This window comes from Labeo rohita, chromosome 13 (genome assembly GCF_022985175.1).
Source record: "Labeo rohita strain BAU-BD-2019 chromosome 13, IGBB_LRoh.1.0, whole genome shotgun sequence".
Lineage (NCBI taxonomy): Eukaryota > Metazoa > Chordata > Actinopteri > Cypriniformes > Cyprinidae > Labeo > Labeo rohita.
This window is the reverse complement of record NC_066881.1, coordinates 11,372,014-11,389,755: the sequence shown is the minus strand read 5'-3', so window position 1 is coordinate 11,389,755 and position 17,742 is coordinate 11,372,014. Positions and strand designations below refer to the sequence as shown.

At 38.2% G+C, this 17,742-nt stretch overlaps 1 protein-coding gene across 1 annotated transcript; it reads left to right on the top strand.

Moving 5' to 3' along the window:
• The first annotated feature begins 26 nt into the window (after nt 1–26).
• Nucleotides 27–17,394, top strand: alms1 (ALMS1 centrosome and basal body associated protein). The gene is made up of 19 exons (XM_051126462.1): nt 27–92; nt 1,115–1,274; nt 1,543–1,660; nt 1,749–3,663; nt 4,822–4,981; nt 5,108–6,076; nt 6,183–6,301; nt 7,708–8,596; nt 8,697–8,816; nt 10,557–10,682; nt 10,769–11,652; nt 13,771–13,891; nt 13,999–14,226; nt 14,320–14,579; nt 14,790–14,949; nt 15,031–15,091; nt 16,157–16,213; nt 16,802–16,901; nt 17,045–17,394. The coding sequence occupies exons 1-19, from the start codon at nt 27–29 to the stop codon at nt 17,087–17,089; spliced, it is 6,558 nt and encodes a 2,185-aa protein (XP_050982419.1). The 3' UTR covers nt 17,090–17,394.
• Nucleotides 17,395–17,742: the final 348 nt, after the last annotated feature.

Below are 17,742 nucleotides of genomic sequence, written 5' to 3'. Positions count from 1 at the left end.
ACTCCGGTTAATTCAAACAAGTGCGCATGCGCGGTAACGTCTGCGTCCGTCACAACATGGATTCAGAGGAGTGTATTGCAGACGTAAACAATGTAAGTATGTGGGAATTCTTGTAACGTAGTAAAAGTGTAAATGTGGTTTAATTAAGTGGGTTTTTTTTTGTGAAATGTGCGAGCTGTCGAGTCAATTCCTAGCTAATCGAGTTAACCTTGTAGCTAACGTTACTATCACTGCATGGCAACAAGTGAGCAGTGCTCGAGTTAGTGCTAATGGCTGTACAATGACTTGATGGCAGTCAACGTATGATTATTAATTTATATATTTAACATTAAACCGAAGGCACGAGAATATACTTGGATATATTTAAAAAAGCTTTGTAGTTATCGGCTAATCAATTGCTAGCTGGTTCAGGCTAAAAAGGGAGTAACGTTAGCAATTATTCACTGCAGAACTAATCTGTTTTATAAAAAGAGAAAGAGTATTCTAGTAGCTGAGTGTAAATCACTTTACTCTACTAACTGGTAATGAATTGTAAATGTTTTTTCTGTCATATAACTTATTGATGGCAGAAGTAGCACGCGTACAGGCACCTGCAAACATGATGCATAGATACATATGTGTATTCCCAATGCAGTGTGTGATCTAGGTAGATGAGAGAAAAAGAAATTAATAAAGAAGAGGTATTTCGAGTACACTGGTTGGTCTGATAATACATTGAAAAGATAAAATCATTTTGACTAACTTAAAGTTTTGTATCTAACAGACGAAAGGAGTAGATAACCCAAAAATAATAAAAAAAAAAACCTGTAAAATTCATCCTAGATGTAGACATTTTTGTGTCAACTATTCTTTAAGGATTGAGGGTTTAGTACAGATAAAGAAGGCACCCTGAAGTACAAAGATATCCACAGAATGCAAGACGTCTACACATTTTATATTTGATGGACTGTGAAAGAACCTATTGAATTTCTTTGAACTATTTAAACTTCTTTTGCAACTGTGGCAAAAGAAGTTTAAATAATTTAAATAGATCATTGAGAATTTGTCACAGACATAAAAAACATAATCTCTTATACACCAGTTCCTTTTAATAAGTATCTTTTTACCCTTCCAGACCCCTGCAGAAATTCCCTGCCAGCAGCATGGACAAAATATGCATGATTCAGAGGCTAGCAGACCATACACAGATCCTGACAATGAAGGAAGACCAATTAGTAATGCTCAGGATTCAAGCATGCAGCCACTCATAGACAGAACTGAGGCTTTACAACTGGGTACATAGAGCCGGTGTATTCATACAGTGGGCTTCAAAGATCAAAGATCTAAGATCACACCAAAAATCTGGGATTCAAATTTATTTAAAACTGTAAATGAACTTTTTTGTATTTGGGGGGAGTTTCTGTTTGGGGGGAGTTTCTGATGTTTGAAATCCACTGTACTTTAATTCATGCTACAAAGCAAGATAGCTCCTAATATGTTGCTTTTGACTTTTCCATAATGTTATTTATTATATATAATTATTACATTGGTTTTCTTTTTCAGAGTTTCAGGATAGCCAGTTGTCACCTGCACTTACCCTGCTTCCCTGTCTGGACAAATCTCACCTTCTTTCTGACTCCACATTTTTTCATCATACAGATGCAGAATTTGCCCCGCTTCGGTATTGTTTGTTTAGTCATGTTCAATTTTTTTCTTTACCTTTTTTGTATTTTTAGCTAATATTTTCTTAATTGTTTTTGTGTACATAGGGGATTTCCTGACTTCTCAGTTATGTCTGAGAGACACCCCAGGAATTCAAATGCAGGTGTAACTGATGATTCCCACCTCCAAAATACTGTTCATGACCAGGCTGCACTTTCCCAGCATCCGTTGGAGGTACCAACAGCCCTGTCAGAGGGTGAAAAAAGCTGCTGTTCATTGTCGCAGCATAGCCTGTCACCTGGAGACCATTCTAAAGGACTTGAGGATCAAGGGAGTGTTTCATATGGTGCTGAGGATAAAATCAACAGACATATGGAGGGAGAGGAGCAGACCACCGCTCAGCAGCTTAGTGAGAGAATGTCTGCTCGGCTCTTATTAGAGTTCAGGGAAGCGGATGTTAATGTGGCTGTTAGTGACACCAGTGCCATTTCTACTGCATCTAAACCTGCCTCAAATAACCAAAACACAGGCAAAAGCCAGTCAGATCCTTCCATGAATCTTCAAAAAGGCAGAGAGCAGCCACAAGGTGGCTCATTGTCATTATCATCTTCATTTCAGAAATCTGTGGATGTTTCAAATATAACTTTTCGTGATTCACGAATGCATTCACAACAAACAACTGACCATCTCCATGAACAGCTTCTGTCTGCAGGACAAAGAGGCTCCAACTCAGCACCAGCAAGTAGGCACCATAGTGGAAACAAAAGCTCTCATAGTGGACTATGTGTCACACCAGCTGGTGAAGGTGTGTTGCATGCACCAGATCTTCAGAGAGCCCTCTGGAGCTCCGGTCATCTAACAGCAACAGATGGTTCATTCTTGAGCTCCCAGCCTGTGTCACAGTCCACACCTGCGCTACCTCTGGTGAGACCTCCACCTGCTTTGACCAAACTCTCACTCATACACTCCAATCAAGAAGCTGTTGCTTCTGTGGCTACATCATCCCAAAACAGTCACTCCAAAACTGGCTTAATTCCATCATTGGACCTAAGCTATCATCATTCCTCTCCCATCCTATCTCAAACAACAACTACTGTTCTTAGTGGACCTTCAGAGACTGCGCAAACAATGTCACACGCCCATCCTATTTCAAACGAACAAGTTCCTCCTCCTGTTTTAAATCCACCCGACTCTGATACACCTCACTCCAACACTGGTGCAGAGATGAAAGATCAGGTTCCTCATTTGCCCCTTGGGAGAGTTCATTCTCTTCCCAGTTTGAGCTACTTACAGAAAGTAGATGCCTGGAAAGCCAATCAAAGTTCTAGCAGGTCGTTTTATGATAATTTGACACTACAGGGTTTTGATGGTGTGTCGCCCAAGAAAAAAGCACAGGACGTAGTGTCTGACACACCTAATCACATGCTTTCTCGAGACATGCGTCTGCCATTTGGTGCTAATCCCAGCTCCCAGATGACTCAGCCAGTTTCCTCTTCTCATTCTAGAAGCGGCTCACCTCGTCGGGTTGATGTAGTTGGGTCGGGTGTTTGCAGAGGACAAGCATCTGAGTCACCTGTCAATCGTTCACAATCTCACTCCTCTCTGAGTTCTGTGGTGACCTCTATTCAGAGAGATACCGGTACACATAGTCAGCAAGTTAAAGTGACACAATCTGATGACATCATTTCGGCTACCAGATCATTGGACTATCAGTCATCCTTAGTTTCAGGTGGAAGGGGTGACGGAAGGAATAGCTTGGCTCCTAACATGGATAAAAGCTCAGTCAAGATGTCTCCTCTCATAAGTCTGGGACGCTTCAGCGATGTGTCATCAAACCTTAATATGAGCAGCACGCTCTCTAGTTCTCAAGGCAGTTACCATGGTGAACAGAGTATGCGGGCTTCGGTGGGAGCCGCCTCTTCTGTAGTGAGTCTTGAAGTCGATAATTATGCACCCTACTGGGCCTCCAGACCTGCCTCCCCTCCTCACACTAGGGAACTCAACATTGAAGATAGGATCCCTGTAAGTTTACAGTGCTGTAAACGAACTAGTAGGATGCACTTAAAAAAAAGCATGGAATGAAGTGCCCTGTCTAGTTTCTATGTAATATTTAATCAAAATGTCATACAGTTGATGTCAAAAGTTTTCATACACCTTGTAGAATCTGCAAAATAGTAATTATTTTACCAAAACAAGAGGGATCATACAAATGCATGGTTTGTTTTATTTAGTACTGACCTGAATAAGATATTTCACATAAAAGATAACATATAAGTGTGCAAGAGAAAATAATAGTTGAATGTATAAAAATGACCCTGTTCAAAAGTTTACATACACTTGATTTTTAATACTGTTGTTACCTGAATGATCTACAGCTGTTTTTTCTGTTTAGTGATAGTTGTTCATGAGTCCCTTTTTGTCCTAAACAGTTAATCTGCCTGAAGCACAGTGCATTAAGAGCTGGGGTTGAAAACTTTTTGAATTTGAACATTAGGGTAAATTTACCTTATTTTGTCTTCTGGGGAGCATGTAAGTATCTTCTGTAGCTTCTGAAGGGTAGTACTAAGTGAAAAAAATATTATATTTAGGCAAAATAAGAAAAATGTACACATCGTCATTCTATTCAAAAGTTTACACACCCCGGTTCTTGTTGCATCGTGTTTCCTTCTGAAGCATCAGTGAGTGTTTGAACCTTTTGTAATAGTTGCATATGAGTGCCTCAGTTGTCCTCAGTGTGAATCTCATTGACAACTCTCACTAAAAAAACAGCTGTGAATCATTCAGGCAACAACACAGTATTGAGAATTGAGCGTATGTACACTTTTGAACGGGGTAATTTTTATAAATTCAACTATTATTTTCTCTTGTGGACTATATGTGCACATCTTTTATGTGAAATATCTTATTCAGGTCAGTACTAAATAAAAAATAACATGCATTTTATATGATCCCTCTTATTTTGGTAAAATATTAACATTTTACAGATTCTGCAAGGTGTATGGAAACTTTTGACCTTGACTGTAATCTTCTAGTGAAAACAACAGACTTTTCTGTTGTAATTTGTTCAGTCATTGACATGACTTCTTGTCTTTCCTAAAACCACTGATTTAGGGTCATTTTGCAGTTTATAAACCCTGATAGAGATTTTATGATTCGGTTTTATATCTTTTTGTTTTATAGATGTACCTCTTAAATTTGGGTATCGACCAATCACCTTCAACAATCTTAAATCCATTTACTCGTCGAGGACCAATCAGAGAGCCTGAATTCTCTCCTACTGACTTGTGTACCATCAAAGGCTCCATAGGAACACCAACTAAGAGCACACAGCCATCTGAAGGTGAGCCCAAGACATTTGACATCTTTGTACATTGTTAAAGTTGTTGAGTTAAACTGTTGTTGGTTTTATCAGTATAGTGTATCTGGTCATATTATTATGATGTATGTTTGCTTTCTGTGTGTATAGTTGACAGTCTTCAGAAGGAGACATTCTCCAGTTCTAGTCAGCTCTCAGCTGACTCCAGTGCTTCCGTCACACACCGATTGTCAGTGCATGAGCAAGGCCAACCAGCCAGTGACAGAACTGTAAAGAAGATATTCAGCCAGGCGGATACTCCACCAAGACGTCATTCAGCTTTACATCCTTCATCAAACCTACAACAGGATGCTCCACAAAGTGAAGGAAGCTTTGGCCCTCCAAGCCAACTCAGTTCAGAATCTGTGCCTCCTCCAGGTCCCAGAGAAGTGGTAAAAGAGGATGATGACTCTTTTGTAGGCTCTGGCACACTACATGAAATCAGACGTCTGCTGGGCCGGGCAGAAAGCCTGGTCTCTGGTCGTTCGTCACTGACTTCCTCTCCCGGCTCACACCGGCTCTCAGAAAGTGACACATCTCTTGTTTCGCTAGGACGAAACATTCAAGGTTATCACAATGACACATCTCTATCAGCTGGTGGGACCTCTCTGCTGCTGACTCGCTCTTCATCAGATTCAGCTCTGAAAGGAAGCTTCTCATCCTCCCAAGGACCACAACAGATTGACCGCACAACTATAGAGCCTGCCACTCTCTCTTTGAGCAGAGAGGAAAGTTTGAAGTCACGTGACCTTTGTGTGACTCCAAGGCGGGCTGAGCCTGAGGGCTGCAGTGCTGCAGACCCAGATAAGGCAAAGCCACCTACAGCCACATCTGCCATGCAGATAAATGTCCCTTCGATAGTAGGGAACCTTCCACAGAACCAGGACCAGACTGAGGATCCTGCGATTGGCTCTTCTGAGAATTCGTCTCATGTCTCAGCTGAGGTTGAAAGTATGAGTGACAGTAGCAGTGGGAGTTCATTGGCTGCCAGAGTTGCCAGGCTCCTGCAGAGTGAGTCACCCGTTTCTATGGTTACAAGCCGGCCAAGCACCAGTGATCCTGAAGATAGCCGTGCCCGAGGTAAACATATTGACATATTACAGGTTTTGTCAGTACCAGAGGTGCTTCTCTTAAGCTGTCAGTAGTTTTTACATTGTGGATGACTGAATTTGGTCTGTTTCTTTAGAATGGATCCTGATGAAGGTTTCTGGCCGCCGATGTGAAAGTTTAGAACTAAACGCTGAGGACAGAGAGAGAATTGAAGACATCAAAAGAGAGCTTCTACTGAACACCAAATACACCAAGGTAACATCCATACGCCAACACAGAAAAGGTCTGTCGATTTCGTTTGTATTATGTCAGCATTTTACTGACATGCTTATTTAGGTTGATCTTTCTGACAAACTTTTGATATCTCAAATAAATATCACTAGGGATGTACAATAAACTAAAATTTTATTTGATGTTGGTCGATATTGGATATTTCATTGTGCATGCTCAGTTCGGTTAATTTTTAATAACACAAATAGTTTAACCCTGTGAAGGCTAACATGAAAAATCAGTAAAAGAAAAAAAAAAAAAAAAAAAAAAAAAAAATCATGTTTTTGTTTGTTGACCACAAACATGCATTAAGAGCTGGGGGGTGAAAACTTTTTGAATTTGAAGATCAGGGTAAATTTAACTTATTTTGTCTTCTGGGAAAAATGTAAATATCTTCTGTAGTTTCTGAAAGGCAGTACTGAATGAAATAAATATGATATTTAGGCAAAATAAGAAAAATGTACACATACATCTTCATTCTATTTAAAAGTTTACACCCCTGGCTCTTAATGCATCGCATTTCCTTCTGGAGCATCAGTGAGCAAACTTCTGTAATAGTTGCATACAATTCACTCAGTTGTCCAGTGTGAAAAGATGGATCATACAGTCACTGTTGGAAATGGTTCAAATGCACAAAAATGCTGAAAAAACCAAAGAATTTGTGGGACCTTAAGGTTTTTTCTGAAGAACAGTGGGCATGATCAACTATTACTAAACAAAAAAAAAAAAAAAACGAACAAAAAACATAGCTGTGGATCATCCAAGTAACACCATAGCATTAAGAATCAAGTGTGTGTAAACTTTTGAGCGGAACATTTTCTGTGAAATTTTCTGTGAAATATCTTAATCAGGTCAGTACTAAATGAAAAATAACATGCATTTTATATGATCCTCTTATTTTGGTTTAATAATGAACATTTTTTTAGATTCTGCAAGGTATACTGGTCATTATAATGTTGTGATGCCTAAATTCACTTGTAGCATTTAAAACTTTTGTGTTTTGTTTTTATTAATTAATTTAGACAAAGTAAGAAAAAAAGTAGATTTTTAATATGGGCCACTTATCAGTAATTGGCTGTAATATGAAGCTGTTATAATCATTTTAAGGTAGAATTTTAATATCCTAAATATCACACTTAAGGGTGATATTTAGGGTCTGAAATAATGAGTTTTGTTTCTGGTGCGGCAGACTACATTATGGAAAGTCCTGATAGAGAGTGTTCAAGGTAAAGCTGTTGTTTGCGTTTGTGTGATTAATTCCATGCTCTCATGTTTGCAGTGTTTCTGCTGAATCTCCCAATTATTGCTATCTACTTCCCACAGTCCTTCCTAACCCTCGCTCTTATCAATAATAACACTTCTTGTTCTCCTTCTTTGCTTTTTTTTCTCAGTGGAGCTCAGATTCTGAGGGCAGTTCTCAGTCAAGTGTTGGTCCTGAATCTCAGCTAACGAAGGGCTTTGTTAGACTGCGTAACATGGAGAATCATAACTCCGATCAACTGCAGAAAGTTGATCCAAAACCTTTGGGCACAGCTCCATTTTACACACCTGCACATCAGGATCTCGAGGCCAAAGTTCACCAGATCGCTCTCAAAGAGGGGCTCAGCTCCCAGCCTTTTACTTCTATTACTATATCAACCACTCGCCACACTCCATCTCCACAGTCGCCATCACATTACACTATCACTGCTACTGAAGATTTGGACAATATTGGTCCTGACCATGAGACTTTAGAGAGCACGAGCCAAATGAGACTTATACCTAATGTATTGGGCAGAGAAAAAGAGACGACGAGAGAAGGACAACATAGAGAAGAGAAGGAAAGTGAAGAAACAACAGATGATGACAAAGAGAACATTGTTTCGAATGATTCCCAGAGTGTCCAAAGAATACCTCACATGGACTATACTGTCACAGGCAGTAACCAGATATTATCCAGTGCTGTCTCAGACTCAACGTTGGACAAGAAGTCCCACCTCTCTCATGTACACCTCACCTTATCACCCAAGCCCAAACATCAGTCCAATCCAAATTACTTAAGCAGGTTATCCAGTCAAAACACTAGTAAAGATGTCCCACTTCAAAGATCTGTGGTGTCAAACTTGACTGATGAACATCTACCATCCATACGCCGAATTTCAACATCAAACCATACTAGATCATATGAACATAGAGAGCCAGCTCATGGCCAGAATGCACACTTACAGGCCAGATACCCACAAACCTTTGCTCCCTCTCAGAGGCTTGCTGGGACATCCAGAACTCTCTCCGTTCAAGCAAGTATGTGATGTACAATTTTAATGACATATGCTTTTCAGTGCCATTTAACGTTGGTAAATTAAGCAATTTATTTATTTTTCTTTATGTACACTTTCTGTAGTTGTCCCTGCCCTGTTGCCATACAAACCTCATGGAAGCTCTGAGCTTTTCTATGTCCCACAAGCTGATCCAGAGCTTTCTCCAGGTCGCTCTGACACAACTGTAGAAAGCTCTCACCCAGGTATGTCACAGCTGTACTCATTTATTACACTACAGCATCCTACATAACTGCTAGTTTATATGGAATGTGACGAAAGTTGCTGTTTTGGTTATACGGCTACTTACTACATAAATGGACATGAATATTGATTTGAGCCAAAAAAGCTGTGAAACTTTCTCTGACCTTTTGCTGGGATTGACAGGCAATCTGACCAGTCATAACGCTGTAGAGTAGATGAATATTGGTGGAATTGAACTGTGAAAATTGTTCATGTTTATTTCGTGATGTAACTAGTAAAGAGGAAGAGATGATCGATTCATGTGTTGCTTGAACTGAGTCACTACAGTGATCTGTCACGACACATTAAAGAACCACAAAACGGTATTTATTGTTTGAATTTAGTAAAAAAGTGACACAATTTGAAAGCTGAGACTTTGTTTCATACCAAAAGGAATCTGCTCTGTCTTGTTTGTCAGCATGTTGTCAGTTTTCTCTTTGCTCTGCAAAGTGTTTTTTTTTCACTGTGTGAGAACATGATGCATGGCGTGAGAGCAACAGTAACTAAGGCTGCATTTGAAAACTGAAAAATGCTGCCTTCAGAGGACACATTTCAAGATAGGAAGGCATCAAGGCATGGTCGAATCCAATGTTACCTTCACTTCCTGCCTCCTGAGATACTTTCATCTCATCAGTTTTTGAAGGCAGCATAGACATATTCTTCACTGCCTTTCTCACAATCCTGTGCACGCCTTTCTGTGATGGTTGAGCAAGAAATGTAAGATTGCATCTGAAAGTTGCATTTGGTAGTCAGTTTGTGTGTATATGTATGTTTCTGATCCAATTTTTGCAGTTTTGATGTTATTTCTAGTGAGAAATCAGTATTATAGTAGTTAAATATTCGCTTAGTTATCACCAAAACTCATTTTATTTTGTTGTAAATCAAAAAGAGGGGCGGGTTTTTGCGAAGGGTCAATTGCCAGCACTGTTTAGCTGTCATTAAACAAAAATGACCAGAAAAAGCTGCATTTAATAAAATAAAAGTCATGTGTTATAATGCTATTTAAAGCCGTCATGAAATGAAAATGCATATTTATTTTCCAAATGCTTGTTATTGGTCTTAAATTAACAATTTGTCTATGCATATTTTAAAAATAATAAAAAAATGTTTTTAAAATATTATAACTGAAATTTCCATGTCTCTGGTGACATACACTGTTATTTTAGCATTTTTTTAAATTCTAGTATTTTAGCATTTAGAATTTATTTTGAATAAGCTTTAATTTTTATATTTTTGTCGTAATTTTAGTTTAAGTGATTTTATTGTGCCAAAGTTTGCCAGACTTCTCTAATCATTTAGTCTGCCTGTCCTAGTCATACTTTTTTTTTCCCCCATTTTATTTCATGAACCACTCAGTTGTACAAAAGATATTACGGATACAATACTGAGGACACTATATAGATCATTGGAAAATGCATCATTAACTTTTAATTCATATCCTCCTTTTTGTCTCTCTTTACAAAAAAAATTGTCAAACATAATCAGTGATTGAGCATAAATGGGTTTATACTTGCACCTCTTCTGGCCCCTCCCCCCCCCGAGTTTTGCAGATGGCTCATGCTCTCACCCAGTCCTGCATTATTCATAGTCTTTGTCCATGAGAAAGGCAATCCAGCAACATAAGCCTCATCTGATCCACTTGCCAACCCTTCTGGGCCCCTCTGCTTCAGTGCTGTTTGATCTCATCCTCTCTCGCTTTGCAGGTTCTGATGATGCTGTCCCTCCACACTTCAATACAGACATTTTAGGCTCTAGAGAGCTACAAGACAACATAATAACACCAAAACACAAGGAAGGCATCTACAGTAAGAGGGCCAGTATGAAGAGAGGTAAGATGCATATTAGTGTTTCTTTTAGTTGTACAATATTTGCAATAACATCAGCATATGATCTCTTTTGTCTATCCCACTGTCAGTTTCCAGTGTGTCTAGAAATGGTCTTCCAGAATCAGCAACCACTTTTGCTGAACAAAATGACAACACTGCTCCTGAAATTTATGTTTCTGAGAAGAACATGGACACTGTTGGCATAGATGAGGAGTATAAAGATGAGGAAGAACATTTTGTCCCCTTACACATGGAGGCAGACTACAGTACAGATGATGTGCATCTTCACAGCAGCATCATGCAGGAACCTAAATTTCCTCTAGAACCACGTCATTTACCTTCTCAGCCAATCAGAAAGTCCTACAGGGGGAGCAAGAAAGAGCATGACAGAACACCTCATGATGTTAGCATAGAGATTAGCAGTTCTCTGGACCAACTGTGGCAGCGCTTCAGTGAAAAATGGAGCATGGAGGAGACAAGACCAACTAACGATGGAGAGACGTCTCTGCTTGATAGACTAGAGCGTCTGTCTCGCCTCATTCACAATACCACTCCAACAGATCAAACTATACAACAGTCACACAGCAGGAAAAGAGAGTATTACAGGAGGTGTGATCAAGAGGATGGGACTACAGAGAAAGAAGAGCAAAGAGAACATGTTCAGTTACAAGTGGCTCCGCAGCAAGCTTGGCCTGAGCATGAAGAGAGTCAGGAGAGAGTGCATCGCTATCCTGCCGAGAGAGATGAGTCTGCGAGTGTGGAGACCAGCAGTAGCCTGTCCACCATTGACACAGAGCGGCTGCTGCAAGCTTTTGGTCCTCACCGGGTCACCAGTAAAGGACTGAAAAGCAGTGACAGCTTCCTCAGACTTCACAACACCATCAATACGCAGAAACCTGGCCGTAGGAAACCCCGTACTAAACATGTTGCCGTCTCTGTTGCTACCGATGATGTGAGCACGGATGACTCCACAGTAAGACTTTACTTGATTGAATTCTTTTATACAGACTGTTCAGCGTCTTAGTTTTGAAAGATAATCAACAAACGGAAAAGAAAGATGCTACATTGCTACATGTCCCAGTATTGTTAGCCTTCTGACCTTTTTTAATTTTATTTTTATTTTTTTCAAACAAGAGGAATAATCATTTCTATAGAACTTTGTAGCTTAATTTAAAGGGATCCTTAGGTATTAAGTATGGCTTAATATAATGTCAGTGATGTCTCTTACTAAAATATGTTGCAGAAAACACATGAAAGATTTACGTTCTTTTAAAAAATCCACATAGTTTTTTACATATTTTGGACTATGGGTGGCGCAATTATTTCGATGTTGTGAAATGGTTGCACTCTGTGAGCTACTGGAGCTACCTGTTGCTATTAGCCACAACTTGGAATAAGCAACTCGGAAAATAAATTACTGATACATTGCCACATTGTGTGGCTTTTGGTTGTAATTTTCAGTTGAAGGGCAACAAGAGAAGCGATGTAAGTCTTTATTGCTTTCCTAGCGATAAGAAGAGGAGAAAAGAATGGGAAGATGCCTGTGGACAAATAAAACTTCCTAAAGACCCACGTCTTTGTTCTCTCCATTTTAGCCCTAATGCCTTTGAGGCTTTTAGTAGAAAAGCTACTGAAAGAGCTTACAAACAGCAGAGACAAGAAATGCTAGATGCCATCTTGGTAGGATGTAAACATGCAACGTTTGTCATGACGCCGCAGCCACTGAAGGAGTTTCTCAGTGCTGATTTCAGTTGATATCCAGTGGCGTTTAGGCTGCTTGTGGGGAAAAATCGATGGTAGGGCATTTGGTTTAAGCTTACGCTTATATACATCACCACTTGTAAGCTCTTGCAGTAGCTGTGGTCATCGTATCACTATTTTATTGTCCGAGTTATGTTGCGTTAAAAACAGCAAAAGACAGCAACAGTAGCTCACCAAGTGCAACCATTTCACATCATCAAAATAATGGCGCCCCACATCGTCCAAAATTTGTATAAAACATAACAAATGTATAAAAAATAACAAACATATTTCACAGGTTTTCTACTACATATTTCAATACGAAATATCATAATATGTATTAAGTCATACAAGTTTTAATATCCAGGGTTCCCTTTAAAGTAAGAAGTAAAATCTGGTAATAATTTTCATTTTGTTCACTAATAACACCATACATTCTATCAAACAGCAGTATTTCCCTGCATACACTACCATTCAACATTTCGGGGTCAGTAGGATGTTTTTTTTTAATGTATTTGAAAGAGTCCTCTTATGCTCACTACTGGTGTATTTATTTAATCAAAAACACAGTGAAAACAGTAATATTGTAAAATATTGTTACAGTTTAAAACTGTTTTCTATTTTAATACATTTTAAAATGTGATTCATTACTGTGATGCCAAAGCTTAATTTTTTGGGATCATTTCTCTAGTCTTCAGAGTCACATGATCCTTCAGAAATGATTTTAATATGTTAATTTGATCCTCAAGAAACATTATTGTCAATGTTGCTTAATATTTTGTGCAACATTTTTTTTTCAGGTCTCTTTCATAATTAGAAATTTCAAGAACAACATATATTTGACAGAAATCTTTTGTAACATTATGAACGTCTTAAAATCTTACTGAGCCCAAACTTTTGAAAGGTAGTGTATGTTTTTACTACCTAAAACGTTTTAATGTGTGAAAAATGCTGCTTTTTTGCGCCATGTGCCGACTTCAGTGAACATTTTTTAGTGATGATGCAAAGAATTGTTAAATAAGAGTTTTGAATTTATTTATTTAAATGATCAGTTTTAAATAATTAACAAAAATGCTTATTTTTTTTCATAATTTTCACTACATTGTTATCTTTGTAGGTTGTGGAACTAGTTTTATGACAGTGTCTGGGGACAGTGTTGCACAATGGCTAAAAATTGCATTAAAGATCCCATTATTAATTATACACTGTCAGCATAATAATTGCATGTATCGTGTGTACAATATATCACAAAGTTCTAGTTTGAAATACATTAGTACTTATACTCTGCATTATTGACTGAGATCATCATTCTTTCCTTATCTAACTGTCTAATCCTCTGCCATTGTTCCAGGTCTCTGCTGATTCTTTATCATCTTCAAGCAGTTTTTCCCATCATTCTCAAAGAGGTGTCTCTCAAAACCTCAATTCCAAAAGGTCAAAGGTCAAACTGGTCAACAAAGGTGTACAGGCAGGTCAGTTACACAACAACGGTCCACTTTTTAAATTAATCAACCTATGTAAATTAGACAGAGTAACTGCAACAAAATATGTCTTATGGAATATTGCATTGTTTTTGCAGGTGATTTGGAAATTGTTATAAATGGCACCCGCAGACACACTCGGGACGTAGGCACCATCTTTCCCTCACCAGGTGTTTTCAAAAATATCCGTTCAACAAACATGCCTGGCATAGGCATTCAGAATGGCTTTTCCATCCCTACTGCTTCCACATCTAAACCCACCCAATCCCTGACTGCTCTGAAGAAAGACACCAACAACAAGAACATCCGGACCCGTTACTCAAACGGTGCATATTACATGTTCACAGATACATAATGTTTCTGCAACTGATCTTTTTCTCCATTTCTCTTACTGTTTTATATATCACATTCTCTTGAAGGTGTGTCATGGTTTGTCTCAGCTGATGAGCTTAAGTGTGATGGCCGCAAGGAAAACCACCCACAGAATGATTCAGCACCTTGTCCAAGCCAAGCCTGGTTTGAGCCTTACACTAAAACCCAACCCTGGAGAGAAATGACCAGAGAACCTCTAAAAGAGAGACAGAACCAGCAAGAACAAGAGAGGCCAACAGAGTCCATAACAGCAACCAAGACAGATATCAGCGACAAACCCTCGGCTCTTGTTCGACTTTCACTACAGGTGTGACAAGCAACTGTTTTACTTACCAGTTTTAAAGTCCGTTCACACCAAGGACAATAACTATAATCATAACCAAGAATAATAACTAGAACAATATAACTGAAGCTTGGACCTGAATGTTCATTTTGGATCCTGCTGTGTGGTTTTAGAGAGTATGTGGATATTGACTTGATTTTAGTCTAACATTAAGCATTGATGGTTTTCTTACAGGAAGCTCTGGAGCTCCATCGGCCAGAGTTTGTTTCTCGTTCACGGGAACGGATGAAGCGTCTGGGGTTGCTCGTTGAAGAGAGGAGGTTACAGGCAGTTTTCAATAGAGAGAGAGAAGAACTTTTCAATTGCCCCGCACCATCACGTCCATACAGACCAGGTGACTTATACCATAAGATTACTTGTGATAGTAGTATGAGTAGTTTGTATTAGGATGTCAACTAATACATGCCCATGTCAGCAGCTCCAGTACTACATAAACGAGTCATTCCAAGAAAAGAGATGGTCCAAAGATCCAAACAGTAAGTATCCATTATCTCGTTTTGAAACCATCCAGATGGTTTATGACAGAGACACAGCACACATTACTAAACTGTGCCTATATGGGTCATTTAATAGATTTAAAGGAGAAGTTCACTTCCAGAATAAAAATTTCCTAATAATTTACTCACCCCCATCCATGATGTTTATGTCTTTCTTTCTTCAGTTGAAAAGAAATTAAGGTTTTTGAGGAATATAGGAATATAGTTTTCTCCATATAGTGGACTTCAGTGGTGGCCAAGGTCCAAAATGCAGTTTCAGAGCAGCTTCAAAGGGCTCTACACGATCCCAGCCTGAGGAATAAGGGTGTTGTCTAGCAAAACCTTCTGTCATTTTCTAAGAAAAATGCTAATTTCTATGATTTTTAACCACAAATGCTTGTCATGCACTTGTTCAACCTCATGCATTATGTAATCACACATGCTTGACGTAGACGGAAGTACCAACCCAGTGTTTACAAAGTGAACGTGAAAAGAAAGTCAAATGCCATTTACAGAAATGATAAAACTGATGTCAGACGATTTTGAAGTTGGAGGAGAAAATGAGATGGAGTTTTTCAACCTACCTTTTTTAACCCAAGTACACAGACGAAGAACTAACTATGGGTGACCTTTACAACATGATTATGTAATGCATTAAGACACACTTTTGCATAGCAAAGCTAGTGCAAGACGAGCATTTGTGCTTAAATAGTATATAAATTTTATTTCTTTAGAAAATGATCAATCATTTTGCTAGATAAGACCCTTATTTCTCGGCTGGGATCGTGTAGAGCCCGTTGAAGCTGCATTGAAACTGCTTTTTGGACCTTCAACCTATTGATCTCCATTGAAGTCCACTATATGGAGAAAAGTCCTGGAATGTTTTCCTCAAAAGCCTTAATTTCTTTTTGCTTAATTTCTTTTTGAATAAAACAAGACATGAACATCTTGGATGACATGGGTGTGAGTAAATTCTTAGGAAAGTTTCATTCTGGAAGTAATTCTAGACTCAATGACTTGATATTTCATATTTCAAGTTGTTTTGTGCCTTTTACATGCTTTCAGTTGGATAGGGAGGAAATCATTCAGTCAGAGAATAGACAGGACAGACAGACCCAAGAGGTAATAGTGTGTGAGTGTGTGTGTGTATGTGTGTATGTGTGTCTGTTTTGTGTTTGAGTGTGTCTCTCAGGTTTATTAACATTAAAACTTCATTAAAATCTTTCAGCATGTTTCTAAATCAGTGCAACATGAATTTAAGAAGTGTTAAAATAACTAAAACTTCTGTCATTTATTACTCACCCTCATGTCGTTCCAAACCCATAAGACCTTCATTCATCTTCGAAACACAAATTAAGATATTTTTGATGACATTTCATTTGCCCCAAAAGGTAGTAAGGACATCATTAAAATAGTCCATGTGACATCAGTGGTTCAACCGTAATTTTAAGAAGTTACTAGAATACTTATTGTGCGCAAAAAAAAATAAAAAATCTAAATATTAACAAAAACTTTAATAGTAAATGCAAAACAAAAAATAGAATATTATAGATCTCTGTCCAACTTTTAAAGTTTCTATTTTTTGTGTAATATGTTTCAAGATCAGAGGCACAAGGACCTAAACTGCAGTTGGTTTTAACATTTTACATGGATATTATTCACTCTAATAATTTTGTACTTTAATTGGCAAATAAATGTGTCTTCCCTCAGGAAATATGCTCAACTTCCTGAGGTCCAGAAGAGAAGGGAGGAGGAAAGGAGACAGGCAGAGTACCGTTCCTACCGCCTCAACGCTCAACTCTTTAACAAGGTATACAGGCTCTTCTAGAGTTATGCACAATAGTCCAGACACAGTAATACTAACTGTTTTAATCAATATTGTTTTAAGAATTCCAGATATGCATGTGACCAGTTTGATTAACATATCTAATGCATTCCATCTTTCTTCTGCAGAAAGTCACTAATCGTGTGTTGGGACGTAGAGCACCCTGGCAGTGAGCTAGATTTAATTCAACATTTCAAAAAGCCGTATGTTCTTTGAATGTGACTGGTATTGTGGGTGTTTTATATGGGTTGAATATTTTATAATGGTTGTGTGTTATGCAAGTGTGGTTAGATGTATGTGTGCATTCTGATTTTAGATGTGAGATTTTATATAATTGTGATTGTGTATTATTTATGGAGTTGCAGTATTGAATTGTTTCATTATGACTCTTATAGTTGAAAAATGAATTTTATTATGTCTGTTTTTGCTACGTTTTAGCAATATTTTTATGAAGTAAATAAATAAGCAGCTATTTGTAACCGCTTTTGTGTTTGTGTGCTTTTTAAGTTTTAAAATGCAAGTAGGTGAGTGCTCATTAACAAAAATGGTTTGTTTTTAATTTCTGATATGGATATGAGTTGTGCATTTCTAAAATGAGAAGTAGGCCACATTACAATGGTCATGTTCACTACAAAAACTACAAAAAAGTTTTTTACTCTGAAATGTATGTTATTACAATTACACGTGTAAGTACATAGTGCAGGCATCTGTATTCTGTTACGTGGAGGGCTGCATTATGTTATGGATAGCAGTAAAGATAATTTTTCATCACAAATGTTTGATACAACATTTAAAATAATATTTTAATACCGTAACAAAGAATATT

Coding starts and splice junctions, on each gene's coding strand:
- alms1 (XM_051126462.1), top strand. CDS start 27: ATGCGCGGTAACGTCTGCGTCCGTCACAACATGGATTCAGAGGAGTGT. Junction 10,683..10,768: donor GAGGGCCAGTATGAAGAGAG/GTAAGATGCATA, acceptor TCCCACTGTCAG/TTTCCAGTGTGTCTAGAAAT. Junction 14,227..14,319: donor CCGGACCCGTTACTCAAACG/GTGCATATTACA, acceptor ATTCTCTTGAAG/GTGTGTCATGGTTTGTCTCA.